The sequence below is a fragment of the Pelecanus crispus genome, chromosome 9 (genome assembly GCF_030463565.1).
Source record: "Pelecanus crispus isolate bPelCri1 chromosome 9, bPelCri1.pri, whole genome shotgun sequence".
In the NCBI taxonomy this organism is placed as follows: Eukaryota; Metazoa; Chordata; class Aves; order Pelecaniformes; family Pelecanidae; genus Pelecanus; species Pelecanus crispus.
In genome coordinates, this window is record NC_134651.1 from 44,169,796 (window position 1) to 44,186,765 (window position 16,970).

The following is a 16,970-nucleotide window of genomic DNA, read 5'->3' on the forward strand; positions in this document are numbered from 1 at the left end:
CGAGCAGGTGACACGGCGGGCTGCCCCGCGCCCGGTGCGCGGCATGTGCGCGGCCGCGTAGCGCGGGCTGCCCCCATGGGCGGCGGCGCCGGCTCCTTCCTCTGCCCCCCGTCTCTGCAAGCCCGGGCAGGAAACGCTCCTCATGTCTCCCAGATAAAAATAAAAGCGACTCCCTCCTCCCGGCCGCAGCGCGTCCCCGAGCTCGGCCAGACGCGGGGCTGAGCCGGCCCCGCCGCCCGGCAGCGCCTCGCCCCCGCCGGCCCGGAGCGCCGGGCAGCGCCGCCGCCCGCCCCATGGACATCGCGACAGGTCCCGAGTCCTTGGAGAGGTGCTTCCCGCGGGGCCAGCCCGACTGCGCCAAGATGCTGGACGGCATTAAAATGGAAGACCACCCTCTGCGCTCGGGTCCGGCCACCTTAGGAGTGCTGCTGGGTGAGTTGCCGCTCGCTTCTCGGCTGCGCCAAAAGCGGCCCCGGGGCTCGGCGGGGCTCGGGGCTGCTGCGGGGCCCGGCGGGGCTGCTGCGGGGCCCGGGGCTGCTGCGGGGCCCGGGGCTGCTGCGGGGCTGCTGCGGGCGCGGAACTTTCCCACCGACGCTGGCGGGGCGCGGGCTCGGCGGTGGCCGCCAGCGCTCGATGCCGCCGAGCTGCGGGGCCGCGGGAGCCGGGGCAGCCGGGGGAGCGGGGGGCCGGGGTCGGGGCGGGCCGGGGGAGCGGGGCCGGCGGCGGGGCCGGGGCAGGCTCTTGACGCCGCTGTGTGCCGTTCGCAGGGTCGGACTGCCAGCACCAGGCCGTCTGCGAGGGCTGCCAGCGGCCCATCTCGGACCGGTTCCTGATGCGGGTGAACGAGTCCTCCTGGCATGAGGAGTGCCTGCAGTGCGCGGCGTGTCAGCAAGCCCTCACCACCAGCTGCTACTTCCGGGACCGAAAGCTCTACTGCAAGCAGGACTACCAACAGTAAGAGCGCGGCGGGGCCGGCGCGGTGCCGCCGCCGGCGGGGAGCCCTCGGCCGGGCGGCCCGGCGCGCTGCGGGCTCGGAGCGGCTTTGCGAGCGGGGAAGCCGGCGGGGGCGGGAGCCGGGCGGGAGCCGGGCGGGAGCGGGGCAGCTCGGAGCCGCGGCGCCCGTCCCAGGCAGGGAGCTGCCCCCCCCCCCCCGCCCCGGCCCCGCAGCGCTCCGAGCCGCCGCCGTCCGCGACCCCGCGGCGCCGTCGGAGGGGGGCGGCGGGCGGCCCGTTGCGGCCCGGTTCTGCCCCGCTCGGCCCGGCCCGGCCCGGCCCGGCCGCCCGGGCAGCGCCGCGCTCGCAGCCGCTCCTGGCCGGCCCCGTCCCGTCCCGTCCCGTCCCGTCCCGTCCCGTCCCGTCCCGTCCCGCCGCCGCCCGCGGCCCCGGGAAGCGGCCCCGCCGCCGGCCCCGGGCGCCCACCCGCCCTGGCTTGCGGCCGAGGCGGGCTGCCCGGCGGCGGGCTCGGCGGGGCCGTCGGGGCCGTCGGGGCGCTCCCGGCCGAGCCAGCCCCGCCGCGGGGCCGCCGTCGGGCGCGCAGGGAGCGCGGGCGCAGCCGCAGGGCCCGGCGCCGGCCCCGGCTCCGCGGGCAGGAGGGGCCCGGCCCCGGCAGCCCGGGCGCTGCCCGCGCTCCGCTTTATTTGGGCTTTCTCCCCAAATGTCAGGCTTTGTCGGGAGGCGGCCCCCCGCCGCGCCGCGTCCCCGCGCGGAGACAGAGCCCCTGCCCCGCGCCGCGTTTGTCCTCCCCTGCAGAAGCCCACTTCATGCTTGTCACCGAAATTGAGGATCCTTTTTGTGCCGGGAGGGGGGCGAACATGGGCACTTCAATCACCGGGACATAATATGGCTCTGCTAGAAGTCTGGCAACAAACAAAGAACAACAACTATTGGTTTGCATCAACTTTTGTCAGGCATTCAGCAGGCTTCCAGAAAGGCCTGAAGTGGCTTAGTGGCAACAATGTGCATTTCATAGCTACAGCATGAAAATCCATCTCCATGGAAACTGGTAGTAAATGCTAACATGACATGCTGAGTATAAATATTGTTAGGGTTATAACTCTTGTATAAATGGCCCAGATAAATGTCCCCCTGTTTAGGAATTACAACAAAATGTGTTATTTCGTGCTGCAGCCCTCACCGGCGCGCTACCAGAGAGCCTTCCGCGGGCCCGGGCGCTTTCACATGAAAATAACCCGGAGATTGCCTCCGCTGGGCCGCCGCGAGCCTGCCCTCGCCGGGGCCGGGGCTTCAGCGTTCTCTGTGTTTCCTCAAAGCCCTGCGTAGGGAGCGCATCCACGGACTCGGTCTTTTACTTCTGCGCGAAATAAAACGCCCGGTGGTAGCTGTGGTTGTAGATCAGTGAAACTTCTGCCTCTTGTAGGTAGTAGCACCTTAGGTAATTTGTTAATTAGGGCAGAATTCAGAATAGTCTTCGGGCTACCTAAAAAAAGCGTTATTTGGCAATGTAAATATTTACGTGAATTACAAACAAATGTACCCTCTAAGTCCCGTCTTTAGTTTCTGCAAAATAAAGGATCACGCTTGGCCACTTAAAAAGCAGGCTCGTACGCTGTTGCTTTGTGAAAACAAGAATACTTTTCTGGCTGGAAATAGAAATGTCACCGCTTCGGAACTTTCCGTATTATGAAAGGTGTCCAATTGTATAGGGGGGAAACGGGGTAACCAGGCTGACGAGCAATAAAAAGATATCAACATGTTAGCCTTTGTTGAATCCCAGCACCTAGTGTGACATTACATGGTAACCTGCTGTGCGTGCCCCTAAGGACTGACAGCAGCAGCAGCTCATGGAAAGGGGAGGGGAGACATGGTAAATCAAAATTTGTTTTCTCTGAAATTTTATTAGCCTGAAAGAGCAAACATGTGAAACTACGCTGACACTGTTTGTGTGCTTTCCCTCTCCGCTGCCTTTTAGGCTCGGAGAAATACCGTTTTATGCTAGCCGAAGGATAAAAATAGCCATTCATCCATGCAAGCGGTTCTCACGGGCTGTGCGATGCAGATGATCAGTTTTATCAGTAAGAGCGCGGAGGGAGGAGTGAAGCCGTGAGCAAGTTGTGCGAGTCATCTCCAGCGTGCCGCTGCGGCCATCGTCCTGGGCTGTAATGTGCCGGGATGCAAAACGCCTTTATGCTAAGTAAGCGTGCTCTGGAGTAGCGAGGTGGAACGGTATCGGAGCAGAGGAAGACCGGCATCAGTAAAATCAGATGCCTTTTGTTGTCCTGAGTCCTACTTGCAGATCTCTTGGGGGGGGGGGGGGGTGGGAAATAAGAGGGAGAATAAAGATTGCTTAAATATCTTAGTTACTGAAATTTGCTTTAAATAGATTTTTCTGTACATAGTAATGTAATTTAAAGGTCAGATTTCTCCAGAACTCCCAGGACTATAATCAAGTGCTGTGTGTGTATCTTTGGAAAACTGGTGTCTCGTCTTTCTAATGAAAGCAAGCTTCTGATGGGTCAGATATCAGACCTTAAACCTTTCACTGGGTCAGGAATGATTACTGCCCATCCTTGCATGAGGGCATTTCACATTAGGGGGAAGGGTGAAAACATTTTTCTTTTCTTTCTTTTTTTTTTTTTTTTTTTTTTTAATAAAAATGTTGGCTGTTTGAAGCTAGCCCTATGCTTGGAATGTTAGAATAAATCCTGGGGGAGATGGATTAGTGGCCCAAGCACAGTTTGAAGTAGTCAGAGGTGCCCGATAAGTGTAATTTATCACAAAAATATCATCGGTACGTCAGTGGGACCAGTGGGACAAGCTGTGCATGTATTTTAGACTCCTTTTATACAAGAGATTCAACAAATTTTTGCACGAGTACATCCTGTGTTTTGATTTAATGCAAAGTACTTATTTTGCTAAAATGGAAGATTTTGAGGGTCACAGGTACATTTGTTTGCAAGGTTTTTGAGGAGGAAAAAAAAAGAGTAGCACAATGGCACCAGGGAGGCTGACTCTCGCAAGCCCAAGTCAAAGAGAATCTCTTTGATTTTAATGAGAGCTTTGCCAAATTGCAGGATTGTTGCACATTTGGAACCTTACACTTACACTCTTTTTCTTTAGGAGAAGTTTTCTTTCTGACAAGCGGAAACCTTCGGGATGAATGTTTGTCAAAAATAGGGGCTTTGCGGCAGTTACATTCCGGTTCTTTGCCTAAATGAATTTATTTATTGTACCACTCATAACAGTGCTTCCTGCTATAAAACATTAATAATTATAAATATTACATATCTTTCCCATTTGTATATTTTCCTTTTTTTTGTGATTATGCTTTTCTGGTTTGTTTTTATCTCACTACTCAGTGTTACGTAACGATTTGCCCTCGTTATTGCTGATGTTAAAAAAAGATATGCTATGGAAAAGAACTGTTTCAGGTTACGTATTTCATATGTGAGAAATGCATGTAATTTCTAGAAAGATCCATGTTCCTATTCTAGCTTTGGAAATAAGGGCTGTGAAAGAGTCCTTTATTCAGGGATAGGATAGCAAACAATCACAGTTGCTATTTCATAATTTTTCATTAATGCATTCTAAGTTTTGCTTAGGGTGGGAAAGAGAAATATTTAGATTTTTCTTAGATCCTTCAAGATATGTCAGGCATTGTTTTAGCATTGTCACTGGATGCTATTAAAAAGAGACGTACCGTGTATTTCTGGTACGTCTTTATGCTGTTCTTCATCTTTGAGTCCCTTCTTGTCAGTGACTGGGCTTATTTTTTACGTACAGTCAGCACGGAGCAGCGTGTACCTCGCAGGAAGGAAAGAAAATGCTGCGAAGCCTCATTGCTGTAGGGAAATGTTACCCTCGCTGGATTTTGGAAATTCTTTCAGACGAGTATAATACTGAGGCTGATGTTTCCCCATTCAGTTGCGTTTTAGATTCAAAATAAGACACAAGCTTCCTGTTAGTAAACGTCTCTTATTTTTGTGGACGTTGTTTTTCTTCCAGAGAGAGCGAGCGCATGTCTGTGGTGCGCGCAGGCTGTGGAATGTAGGCAGGATCCGTGCTACAAGAGGTGACTTGAGCTCCCAGATTCTGCCACATGCAGAATGGGTAATAACCTTTTCCTAACGGGATGATTTTATTTCTTTTCGGTTTTACCTTTTTTTTTTTTTTTTTTTTTTTTTAAACTGAGGAGCACCAGACATGTCGTTACGCTCATCAGTGCAACCGTTCGTCATCCGAACTCGGGAAAATTGTGCAGAGCGGTGGTGTCCCCTCCATTTCGTTTGCCTCTCGCGTCGGGCTGGCACTAGTCCTTGTGCGCGTGTCATTAGGAAACGGCACAAAAACCGACTGCAACTTAGGGATGAGGAGCAGCCTAAGCACATGGCCAGGACATGGAGTAATGATTAAAGTTATGTCATCCGCTAAAAATGCTTTTAAAAGTCGCTGAAATACTCTGGCATTTTTGCTGAAAACCCCACCAGCCCTGCTCTGTCAGACACATCAGCCCGATCAAAGATTCTCTGTACCATCGGGCTTTCGTAGCGCCTCGAAACAATTCCAAAAGCAGGAGCGTTGAGGAAATGTAGCTGTTATTTCTGCCGGTGACGTCAGCAGAGCAGCGGCGATCGGGCTGAGCCCCCGCAGGTCCCCCCCGTGTCAGCAGGAATTCATCTCCGCAGCGCGCAGCGAGGCTGCGGGGCGGATAACGGCGCGGGCGCTGGAGTGGCACTGGCCCGGCAGCGCCGGCCACGAGCCCGGAGCTGCTTAGGAGCTAGGCTGAGTAAATACTAGCGGGGATCTGGGATGGAACGTGTTTTGAGAATTTGGGGAGACATTTTGGTTTTCTGCTACGATCGTGGTAACCTTATTGGACACAGTAATTGCAGTGGTAATACGTAATTTGCGCTAATCCATGGTAGAAAATGATAGGGAGGATCTTTTTGCGATGTAGGCAATACGCAATTAGATTAATAAGAGGATAATTTATAATGCTTAACTACTAACCTGAGGAAAAAAACCCCACCAATAAATGTGAAACACTGCAAAAATTTCTTCACTGAAAATATGTAACAAATGGGAACATTTCGTATTCTGTTTAGAAATTGCGCCTATTGTTTTTTGGCCTAAACTTTTGAACTAGTTGAAAGGCATACGTCCCACCTTTTCAACTGTTGATAGCACGTCGTGGTAAAATAGCTGGATTGCAATGCCTCCTCTTAGACTGCTGGCGTTATTAGTGTATTTCAGTTGTAAATACATACCCCTCTTGCTTGCCTCCGTTGTGGAGCAACCTATAAAGCATGGTCCATCTTAAAATGCTTGCTACTGCCGTGAGCGCGAAAGGTGGGCGCATATTTAGTAACGAGAGGCTGCTTAATTTAATCAGATGGTTGGGAAGAAATACTCAGGAGAAAAAGGAGTATGCTTTTCGTAATGCAGCTGTGACTTTTATTTTTCATTCCAGACAGAATTTAAACTTAGACTAAATCTGCTACTTCTTGTTGTAACAGGAGTTGATTTCATTTTATTTGATACCTCCTTCTCCTGGAATGAGCAGTGCAGCAGATACAGTCAATTATTGGACGAGAGCTTGAGTTCCCTACGTACTCGGTGTGCAAGTCGGTGGGAGGTTTCCGCGCAGAAGGAAAGCGGCCGGGGCCCTCCCTGGGTGCAGGGAAGCCCACGCTGCACGCCGCCGCGCTGGCCGCCCCGCGCGGGGGAGCGAGGGCTGCGTGCCTTGGGCGCGCCGCCGGGCGCACGTACGCCTCCCACCCCGGGCCGGGGAAGCCACGGACGCCTGCTGCCGTGCTCCGTGGGGTAATTCGGGGGGAAGAGAGGGATTAGTAAAAGACCTCATTTTTCTTATCTTTGCTCGGCTAAGAGCGGGCGAGCACGTTGTATGTCTGTCTGGTTTGCGCAGCCCTCCTTGCGCTGTTCAGTTCTTGTGGCAGCTTTGGAAGAATGCGGTGTGTAAATGTAAGTCACGTCTCGTGGTACTGTTAGAAAGGGATTTTCTGCTGCTTGGGCTGGCTTGGACCACGCCACGCGTTGCACGAGACGCAGATTCGCAGAAAAGCTGTGAATTTTAAACCCCCGCGAGATGGAAAAAGACCATTACGGTATCCTCTATGAAGGGTGTACCGGGTCAAATGACGTACTTGCAGAAAAAACAGGGATAAATGCTTCTCTTTGCCTACGTTTTTTTGCCCGCATGATATGTCATGTTACTGCGCAAGTGAGGTAAGAAAGCAAGCGAGTAAATAGATAGAACTGTGAAGTGAATTGTACAGTAATCTCCAGTAAAGGTAAACAAACTGGGTATTGCTCTTGGATGGTTTAGTGTGGTAGAAAGGGGTTTTTGGCATGACTTGGGGATGATTGCATTACTCACAAGGCAAAGATTGACTCACAATGAAATGACAGTTTCTCGTTCGTTACAAAATATAAAAACTCCGCATTTCTTCTGAAACAAAGGATAAGGTTAGTTACAAGCGACAATGTGACGTGAACCTTGACAGCTGAGTCTCTAGCAGCCAGATAATGAAATCAGAGGAGTTACTTTGGATTTAGATGGGTGCAATTAAGAACAGAAATTTCCTTTCTTGAAGTGAATTGGAATAAATACATCAAGTGGGCAGGGAATGATTATCGAATATACACCTTGCGGACTGTGTAATTGTGGCATGCTATATCTAAAGCTATGAAGTAAAACCAATTTCTGTTCGATAAAACAGTACTAGAATTTTTTTTAGAAAGCAGAGGTGTTTCCTGAGTTAAGATATTTTAAAAAAATGTAACAGGAAGATAAGATTATTTTGCAGCAGTGGGAGCTTTAACAGCACTGGTAACATTTAGGGAAGAAGACACCACTTTTCTCCATTAGTAACTAAATAAAAAAAAAAGTACGTGAACAACTTCATGTCTAATTTAAAGTAAGTGTTGAAAGTAAAGCTAGACTTCTGAGTTCGAGAATAGAGACCATAAGAGAGAAAAAAATGACAATACCTGTAAGGTAAAACGAGCTGACTTTTGGTTTTAAATGTAATGCTCTTTGGTGTTTATAACATGCATGCTGATATAGATCTAAATCTTGCAAGCCTTGCTCAGGCAAATTATTCACTGTTTCTAGATGCCTCTTTAAATTCAACATAAAATTGAGGCAGTTCTTTGACTTTTTTTTCTTTTTTTTTTTTTTTTTTTTTTTTTTAAATACTAACCTTACATTTACTTTACGTTCCCGGACTTGCTTTGGCTAGATTGATATTCCTCAAATGAAATACCATCTTACTCTCGTTTTACTTTTTGGTATGTCTGCAATTGCTTTGCATGTATCTTGACAAACTTGTCCAATGGCTACGACTAACGCGGTCACCGAGACCAGAGCCAGCCCCTGGCATCAGCGGGTGCTCGGAAGAGTAAGGGCGAGGTGTTGCTGTGGGTGGGATGTGAGCAGCGGAGGGGGACTTCCGTTCCCCGGACCTGAACGGACTGTTCTCAAAACAGCCATTTTGCAAAATCAGCTCTGGTTGTTACCAAACAAATTACTGATAACAAAGATTTTCTCTTTTTATATGACCGGGACATACACAGAATACACGTGTTGCCATTGCCCTTTATTGGATGCTAAATATACCTTGTAAGTAGAAAGCAGCGTGTGTGGCATATTATGCAATTTTAATGCAGATTATGTAAAAGAAAAACCCTTAAAATTCAGTATCTTGTACGCAACGTTAAGTATCCGCTGTCTGGAGAAGGTGAAACATTCAGGTCAGTGTTACCAGAGGCACCGGGGATCTGTTACGCCCACTTTTGTGACTGAGATGGGAATCTAGCAGCCCAGCTGAACCCACCTGCGTGCTTCCCATCGCGACGCTCATTCAGAACTGGGGTATTTTGCTCACCTTTCAAAAACTATTTGCCCACGGGCAACTGAACTAGTAGACATTTGTGAGATTGTATTACAGCAAAGGATTCGTTCATATGATTAATTCCAGTTATTTTGTTTTGAAATTTTACAGTGATCTTCTCTGTAGATGCGGCAGAACTGCTACTACACAAATTGATTAAATGCCCTTCATGTCAACATAAACAAGGAATAATGTATTTCTTGGGAACTTTATAAGGGTTTATACTCTGATGCTCCTGTAACAAGCCAATACATTTACAGAGAACACTTTTCGTGGAGGTCATTTGCTTTGCTTCCAAAACACAACATTTTTTTTTAATATGCACAAAATTTTCCTTCGCAAATGTTGACATGAACTTGTGAACATGCAATTCCTGTTGACTTCAGTGGGAGCCATCCTTGCTCATCAAAGGATAGAGTTTGGCTCTTGATTTTACTGCAATCAGTGTATTATTTATAATGTACAAGAGTGCATGTGCACTCTCCCAGTAAGAGCTAATGGAATTTATGTGCGCATGCTGAGGACCAAATCCTCCTGGTAGCTGTTCGGAAGTTTACTTTCATGTGTTTGTTCCTTCACGTAACCTGAATCACCGTTCATTGATTACAAAACCAAACCAGAACAAAGCCAAAAAAAGAAGAATAGTCTACGTCAATAATACTTTTTTGCAGTTATTACTTTTATTATAGGTTGTTGTTATGATAGGAAGCAAGCAAATTTGAATTTGCAGAATCATTTTAAAGCATTTCTAATTGCAGCCAGTGGTTGCTTGTTGTTCTCTCAGACTGGTAGAAACGTCATTGCTTCTTACAGTGGGTTGTCCTTGCCAGTGGAGCGCTGGTGCGTTCCTCCTGTGTTCGCGGAAGCACAGTTGTTGCAGAAGGTGGATGTGGATGGTCCGACTGGGGAGAGCGTTTGCTCCCCGGAGGTGGGGCTCGGCCGAGCGCGGGCGCCGCTGCCCACCACAGCTGGGGCCGGGGTCACCGGGAGCTCCGCGGGACGGGACCCTTGGGCTGCGGCACGATACCTGCCAAAACTCGTTAGTGAGAAAGGTTGCTGTCTCATTAACACCCACCTCACAGAACGGTTGTTTTCAACCTGTGGGATCCTATCCTTTGACATAATCAGCTTGCCTACAGCTAGCATTTTTCTGTCACCTGACAGAGCTATTCCTGCAGCTTCCCAATGGAAGCAGCTTCTCTGGTTTATCGTTTTCTCTCTTATGTCACAACTTTACTCCAGTTTGGGGGGGGTGGGGGGGGTGCAGGTGCGCTTGCTGAGGTTTCTTTTGATAATGCATGTGAAATGAGAAAAGTATTTAATTCTGTAGTGTACAAAGAGGTTTATTAGCGAGTCACAATAAAGCACTGTAGGAAATAATGAAACTAAGACAAAAAATGGAAACGAAAACACTGAAATGGTGGCAGAAGAGGCGAGCTGCCTTTGGTCGGGGGGAAGCTTTGGTACATTGAGGCCCAGCTGTACGTGACAGTCTGGAAGCCCCGGCAATATTCATAAATATTCCTGCAGACATTTCTTTGTAGCTGATGACCTGTGCTGAGCCATCTCTAGTGCAGCGGCTCTTCAGCTATCCTCTCTGGTGGTGCTGCGCCCTCGGTTCTGCGGTCGATCTTGGCCGGGAGCAGGCCAGCCTGCCCGGCTCACGAGCCTTGCCATGAGCTTTTCGGACGGTCAGGAGCCACAGGAGAGGCACCGGGTGCTGCAGGGAGCTGTGCGAAGGTGGTGAGCAGCGGGGAGCCAGGGACGACCCGGCTCCCAGGGTCCCGCTGCGGCAGCATGGGCTGGAGCTGGCCGCGCACGGCCCCGTTTCCACCCCAGATGCTTCTTCCAGCAGCTGGGGATCTGGGTTACCTGGTCCGTCCTGCCTGCCGGTCGAGTGACGTGTTGAGGACGTTGGAGCTGCGCTGGCGCTGCTCGTGAGCTCACGCGGGTCAAAAGCCACGGGCTGGCTCTTCCTGGCTGCGGTGGGCGAGCGGGAGCTGGCATGGGGCGGGTGAGCTGGGGTTCCCTGCGTGTGTGGGATGGGATGGCGCGGGTTACCTGTTCGGGTGGGTCTGCCTGGGCATGGAGAGGTTTGCATTTCTGACTTTCAGCAGAGAAAGAGCGGACCCTCCCTCCTCCTCCCTCCCGCTATTAATAATCGTGGTTTGCAGACCGAGTATCCACTCCATGAAGGTTTGTACGTACATGCAGGCTTGAGTCAGTACCTAACTGTTATAATTTTAGAGAGCAATCTTCAGATTACCGGTGCGCGCAGCGGGCCGCGAGTGCTCGCGGAGGTTGGCGGCACATTCCTCCTGCAGCAGTCAGCAGCGCCGGGAGCACGCCCTGCGCGGAGGGGCTGACGCTGCCAGCTCGTGGGCCCCGCTGGGGGCCTGAGCCGGCAGATCCCCGCTCCCAGGGCTCCCATGAGTAATGCCATTGAAGCCAATTGCCCTGGCGTGCAGTGGCTTGCAGTGTCATGCAAGGTCAGTTTACTTACCTGGCAGCAAGTGTTTAGAGAGAACTCGGTGCAGCCGTTCGCTGAAGTTTTTGGGGATGGGGCTCTTCATAGGCAAACCCCACCCTAAACAGAAGTCGCAGTTTAACATTGTGAATTGTCTTCTCAGTTGGATCTTGGCACGGGCTTCATCTGGTGACAAGAAAAATTTCACGTGTGGAGCATAACCCTATGGGTCAGCTCCCGCTCACACTAGAGCTGATGAGGAAGGTGTTACGAACGTCAGTACCAGCAGCAAGGCTTCAGAAATCCCTTTCCTTCATTAAGCATTCTGACAAAGCCGAGCATGTGCTCCTCGCTCTGCTGGTGGCTCGGTGGTCCTCTGCAAGCCACTTGGCTTACGACTGCACTGGGGAAATGCAAATACTGGATTTTGAGTGCTTCCCAGTCACCTTCTGATCATTAGTAATTAGAGTCCAGAGTGAGAAGGAAGAGGGAAGAGAGAAAGGGAGGAACAGTGAGCAAGACCTACCTCTCTGCAGAGGTCAATGTGAAGCCACTCTGCCCTAAGCCCCAGTGAACGAGTTTTGCATATTGTGTGCAGCAATTGAAATCTTAAGAGAAAACATTTTTCTGAAGTGATTCTCTTGATACTAATTTTATTACATGTCAGTCTGGTTTTTATTACATCCAAACAATTGCACAGACTCAGCATCTCTACTTTGTAACAGTGACAGAGGTGATGAAGGAAGGCTCAGTGAAATTCAGAGGACCGGAGCCGTGCAGAGAAAGCCCCCCAAGCTCTGCCAGTAGAATTTGCGTTTGCGCCTGGGAAGGGAGAAGCACGGAGGCTCCAGGGCTGCTGTCAGCCCTGCGGGTGAGGGTGCAGACCCTGCCGTGGTGGGCGGCAGGGAACCTGGAACCATCTCGCAGTGCTGGGGCTCCGCAGCGGCTGCTGTCAGGCGTCCCCGGCACTCGCTGCGGCGAGACGAGCGGAGTGACCCCGCGCGTGGCTGCGGAGCTCAGGTTCGACGTCCTGTGAAGCCCGTCCAGCTGAAACCGCCCCAGCCCCGTGCGGCGAGGCGGCGGCTCTAAGCTCTGCCGCTGCCATAGCGCCCTTTCCCCCTGCGGAAAGGAGAGGGTGGGCGCATGGGTGGCAGCGCCCGCTCTGCCGTCGCTGCGGGCAGGCGGGGGCATCTGCTGCAGGCTCACCTCGTGCTGCCCGCCGTCGGGCAGGTCCTGCCCCGTGCCCGCAGGCTGCAGCTCGGCGAGGGTCTGCCCTGCGGCCAGGGGTGCGCAGCCGGCAAGCGTGGGGTCCAGTGCCGTCGCCCACTGGTGCTGAGAGCTGGCTGGGAAGCCTTGCTGCAGTGCTGGTGCCTCTGCCCGCCCGGGGCTGGGGAAGGAAGTGCCGACAGCCTCGGCTGCCTGGATTTTCATAGCCTGGTTCTCTCTGAGGTCTCGGGAGGAAGAGCTCCTGTGTTCTGGGGCATCGCTTTGCCCCGGGGGCGATGCTGCTCTTCTAAGGGTTGCCTTTCTTGTCAGCCAAACGAGCCGAAGCTTTGCAATATCTGGATACTTTCTCACTTTTATTTATTTACACACACACACAAGAAATTATTTACCTCATTACTTCATTTACCAACATTTTCCCAAGCTGCAAGGAAGCTGTCCACACATTTTCCCTTTGCAAGTCGTGAATGGGTGACAGTAACAGTGTCGTAGCCATGTGCTGTTTGTGCTTATTGTGGCATTTGCACGAGCGCTGATGCTCGCAGCAGATATTACCGTGTCCTGCATGTGCCTTTTGGCTCATGTGTGTAAAGAGAAAAGCAACGCTCTGTTTTTTTACAGATGGGACAACAGTGGTGGGAGTACTTGTAGTACAAAAGCCAGGTTATTCTTAAGAACAATTTATGAAATGTTGTAGAAGCGCAAATGAAGTAAACTATTTGAGGGAATAAATGGCATGTGAAATGTTGCAGCGATACTATCTCTGCTTGGTATCATCGGTTTGAACCTTGCCAGGCTTGGTGGTTGGAGCTGCAACAAACAAGTGATTCAGCTGATGGGAGCAGAAAGCGTTACAACCGACAGCTACTTCGTTGATGGAGGAACAGGCGGAATCCCATTGCTGGGGGGATCCCCCACTGCAGCCCCTGCGTCCTGGTTGCTCCTGGCTGTCGCAGCCCTGGCAGCAGCTGCCATGGGAGAGCATTGCACGGAGGAGGCAGAGCTTGTATTTCAGCGGCAGCTCTCCGTCGTGTCCTGCGCTGGGGGCTGCGGGGCACGCGTGGCTTTTGTGGGGTCCCTGCTCTCCTGGGTGGGTGCCCCAGGGCGGAGGGAGCAGGCGGTGCGCTGGGGGTGCGCAGCTCCTGCTAGCTTGGTCCTTAGAGTCGTGCCGCCTCGGCCTCGCTACCCATGCCCGGGCCAGTTCCCCAGCATGGTTTTGTGGGTGTGGAATACATTAGCCTCCATGGCGCCTGCATTAATTTTATGTGGGAGAATCCCCAGAGATTCCAGGGCAATTACAGGGAGAGCAGCCTTGCCCAGCGCGGCGTACTCCCCATCCAGCCGCTGATCTCCACGGAGGAGATGGGAGGGCTGCGCAAAGCAGCGCGGGCACCCCGGCGGTGCCTGCTCCCTGCGGCCGCCCACCCGCAGCATCCCTTGCAGCAGAGGCCAGAGCAGGATGGTCCATGGTCCCACGAGCGACCGTGCTCCACGGCTGGCCCGGGGTGATGGGACCGAGCGCCGGGCGGTAGCGGAGCTCGCTGTGCTGATCCATGTCTCACAGAAAGGTCGGAAAACAAGCCCAAGGCAAGCAAGCTGTGTTCCTTTCATACATGTCCTATGAATATTGGTTGTCTAGCATAATTGAAGCCTGTTCCATTTGTGGCTTTTTTCTCACTTAAAAATTCAGCTCATATTTTGGCAGGGGTTTGTCTGAGCGCGTAGCGGATACATTCAATGACAAGAGCTATAACATTCAATTTGTTGGATGCCACAATTAAACCTCAGCTTTTTCACCCAGCCATCTGAAAGCCAATTGCGAGTTGTCACTCAAGCAAGAATACATACAAACAAGGGCAGTACATAGCCCCGGATCCTAACAATGTGATTTTCATCGCCTTACCAGTCTTTGGGGAGTCTTCAGCTTCCATCTGGAAGTACCTTCAACCCTTTCCAGCTACAGATCTTGAAATAGCTAGAACAGAGAGAAAACCAAAATTACATGGAGTTTATTGCCATTTCAGAAGGAAAAAAGTGTTTGAAAAAGTTTATTCAGGAAGCCAGGGGAAGTTAAGTGGGAGACATTTGCCATTTCATCAGTCTGTTGGTGATAGCCATTCATGTCATAAATGGCTTGTGTCATTTGATGCCAAAAATAACACAATTTTCCTCCCCAAAGGCCTATAGGGTTTTTTTGCAATAAATGTTTATTTGTTAATAATATACTTTAAACAGCCCAGTCTTGACCTCAAGTCTCCAAAAGAATCCATCTTCTCTCTGAAAAATCCTACAAAGTTTGTGTAATTTTTTCTGGGAAGGTGTAATTGATGGCGCAGTGAAGGGTAGTGTGTTTGCTTTAACTACTGCAGCTGCGTGGATTAACTGTTTATAAGGGCCTACTGTGCTTTGAATGGCTACTTTCTTAGATTTCAGGCTTTAGTTGACAGCACTTCCTAATGGTTTCTTGGATTTGCTTAAGTTCCATCAGTAAAAATAAATTTCTGTGCTTAGCTCATCCATTGTTCTTTCCTCATTGCTGCTTTGAAAGCCTTTGAGCATTCATTTGGAGGAGTTCGGTTTCATCGATTAGCCTACGCGGTGCAACATTTCCAATGGAGGTGACCAGGACAACTACTAGCAGAGCTGAGCGGGGGGCTGATCTTGTTCCGCATCTCGTGGTGATTTCAGAAAAAAAAGTAAGAGAAATTTGGGTGCCTAGCAAATAACCTGTATGCAAATATTTTTGACAGGCTTTCTCAATTTAGTGATTGGAGTCTCTAGAGTCTAACACAGAACTGGCAGGTATGAAATATGTGTGATTAAATATTTGAAAACGTAGTAAAGGGTTTTGTAAATATGCATAATATAGAAACTGTTGTTTTGAGAGAAAATAGTAAGTCAGGTAATTGATTTATAATATGTTGCACTGTTTTGAAATTGCCTTCCCAAAACCTGGAGTTAGATTTCCACTGGCAAAGCGTTTGTAGAATGCCAGTGAGATGTGATCAGCAGCCTGGTAACGTAACAATTGTCTTTTCACTAAATCACCAACTACCACTGGTTTAACCAATGTTAAATCACGTTTTTCGTCTGCTTTTGTTCTGCCATCAACCCCTCTGATCCTTCTCTCTTACGATTTTTCATGCGTACTTTTACTAAAAAAGCAAAGTATTAAGACATTTGTCAGATTTTTTTTGTTAGTCCTTAAATGGAAACGTGGTTTTCTTGAAGAACTCTAGAGGACTTATTTTCTTTAAGATCATCCGAGTTATGGGAGAAAATTACGCATTTAATTTCTCAAAGCATTTCAGCTTAAAGTGCTAGTTTGTTCTCAGGCACTTGGATAAAATAAGGAACAGTATGTGTAAAATGAATGGAATTAATTTTTTCTTTAAACATTTCACATTTGTGGAGCTACATCATTTGGATAGTATGCACACTCAGGTACTTTGTGTAAAACTTATTTTAGTGGGACTTGTCACTAAATGGCACTAGGCGTTTACCGAGAATATGTTTGTAGTTTATTAATTGTGACAATTATATGATGCTTTAAAAATACATATTTTGAGAAGCGTAGCTTCTAGCTTGGGCTGTGATCCTGCACATTAATAAGGTGGTTAACTTTACTCAGTCTCTTCTGTAGCTATTCACAAGGTAAAGTTACGTACACAACTAGGTGAAGAACGGGGGGCCTGAGGGTAACTAACTGCACGGCGAATGCTCGTTTACTTCCCAGAGGCATTTTCTGGGGCAGTCTGGGCCACAGTAACCTGAGCAACTCTCCTCTTCTGTGCTGGCAAAGGCTTGGCTAATCTTTGTGTCTGTTTTGGTTTTTGCAGGACAAACTTCTTGACCTTCAATTTAGCCTTTGCTGGATCAGTCCCGTTAAAGCAAGATCACATCCGAGCTCTCTTTCCCAAACTGAAAATATTTGGAAAATAGCTTTAAAACTTCGCGTGGCTTCCTGCTGTTCTGCTGCTTCTGGCACCGCTGGGGAGTTCGAGGCATTGCAAGCCGTCCCCCTGCCGCTCGGCGCGGCTGACCCCCGGGCCCCCGGCTGCGGGCAGAGCTGCGGGCGGCTGCCCGGGCGTGCAGAGCGCGGCTGCCCAGCGGTAGCGGCAGCGAGGGCGGCTCATCCGCTCTGCCCTGGCCTCGACGCCTTCGAGCGCCGGACTGCAGGCATGCACGCAGAGCGGCGCGGTGCAGGCGTGCACACGCACGGGAGTGCCCGTGCCGTGCAGCGAACGGGTGTAGCGCGGCAGAGGGGGGCACAGCGGCCTCCTTCGCCTCGGAGCGACGGCTGGGGTGTCTTGGGGAGGCTGGGGGACCGCGGATGAGGACACGAGTGCTGTGTCGGCCTGGGGGCTGTGCTCGCTGTGGCCGCAGCCGCACGGCCGTGCAGGTGTCCAG

The 16,970-nt window shown here is 50.8% G+C and overlaps 1 protein-coding gene across 2 annotated transcripts in view; it reads left to right on the forward strand.

Annotated features, from left to right (window-relative positions):
- Positions 1-293: 293 nt before the first annotated feature.
- LMX1B (LIM homeobox transcription factor 1 beta) overlaps positions 294-16,970 on the forward strand; it is a 103,415-nt gene continuing 86,738 nt past the window's right edge. For both annotated transcript variants that reach the window (XM_075716747.1, XM_075716748.1), the window contains exons 1-2: positions 294-432; positions 768-954. In XM_075716747.1, coding sequence (XP_075572862.1) covers positions 294-432; positions 768-954 — 326 coding nt within the window. The remainder of the gene's footprint in view (positions 433-767; positions 955-16,970) is intronic.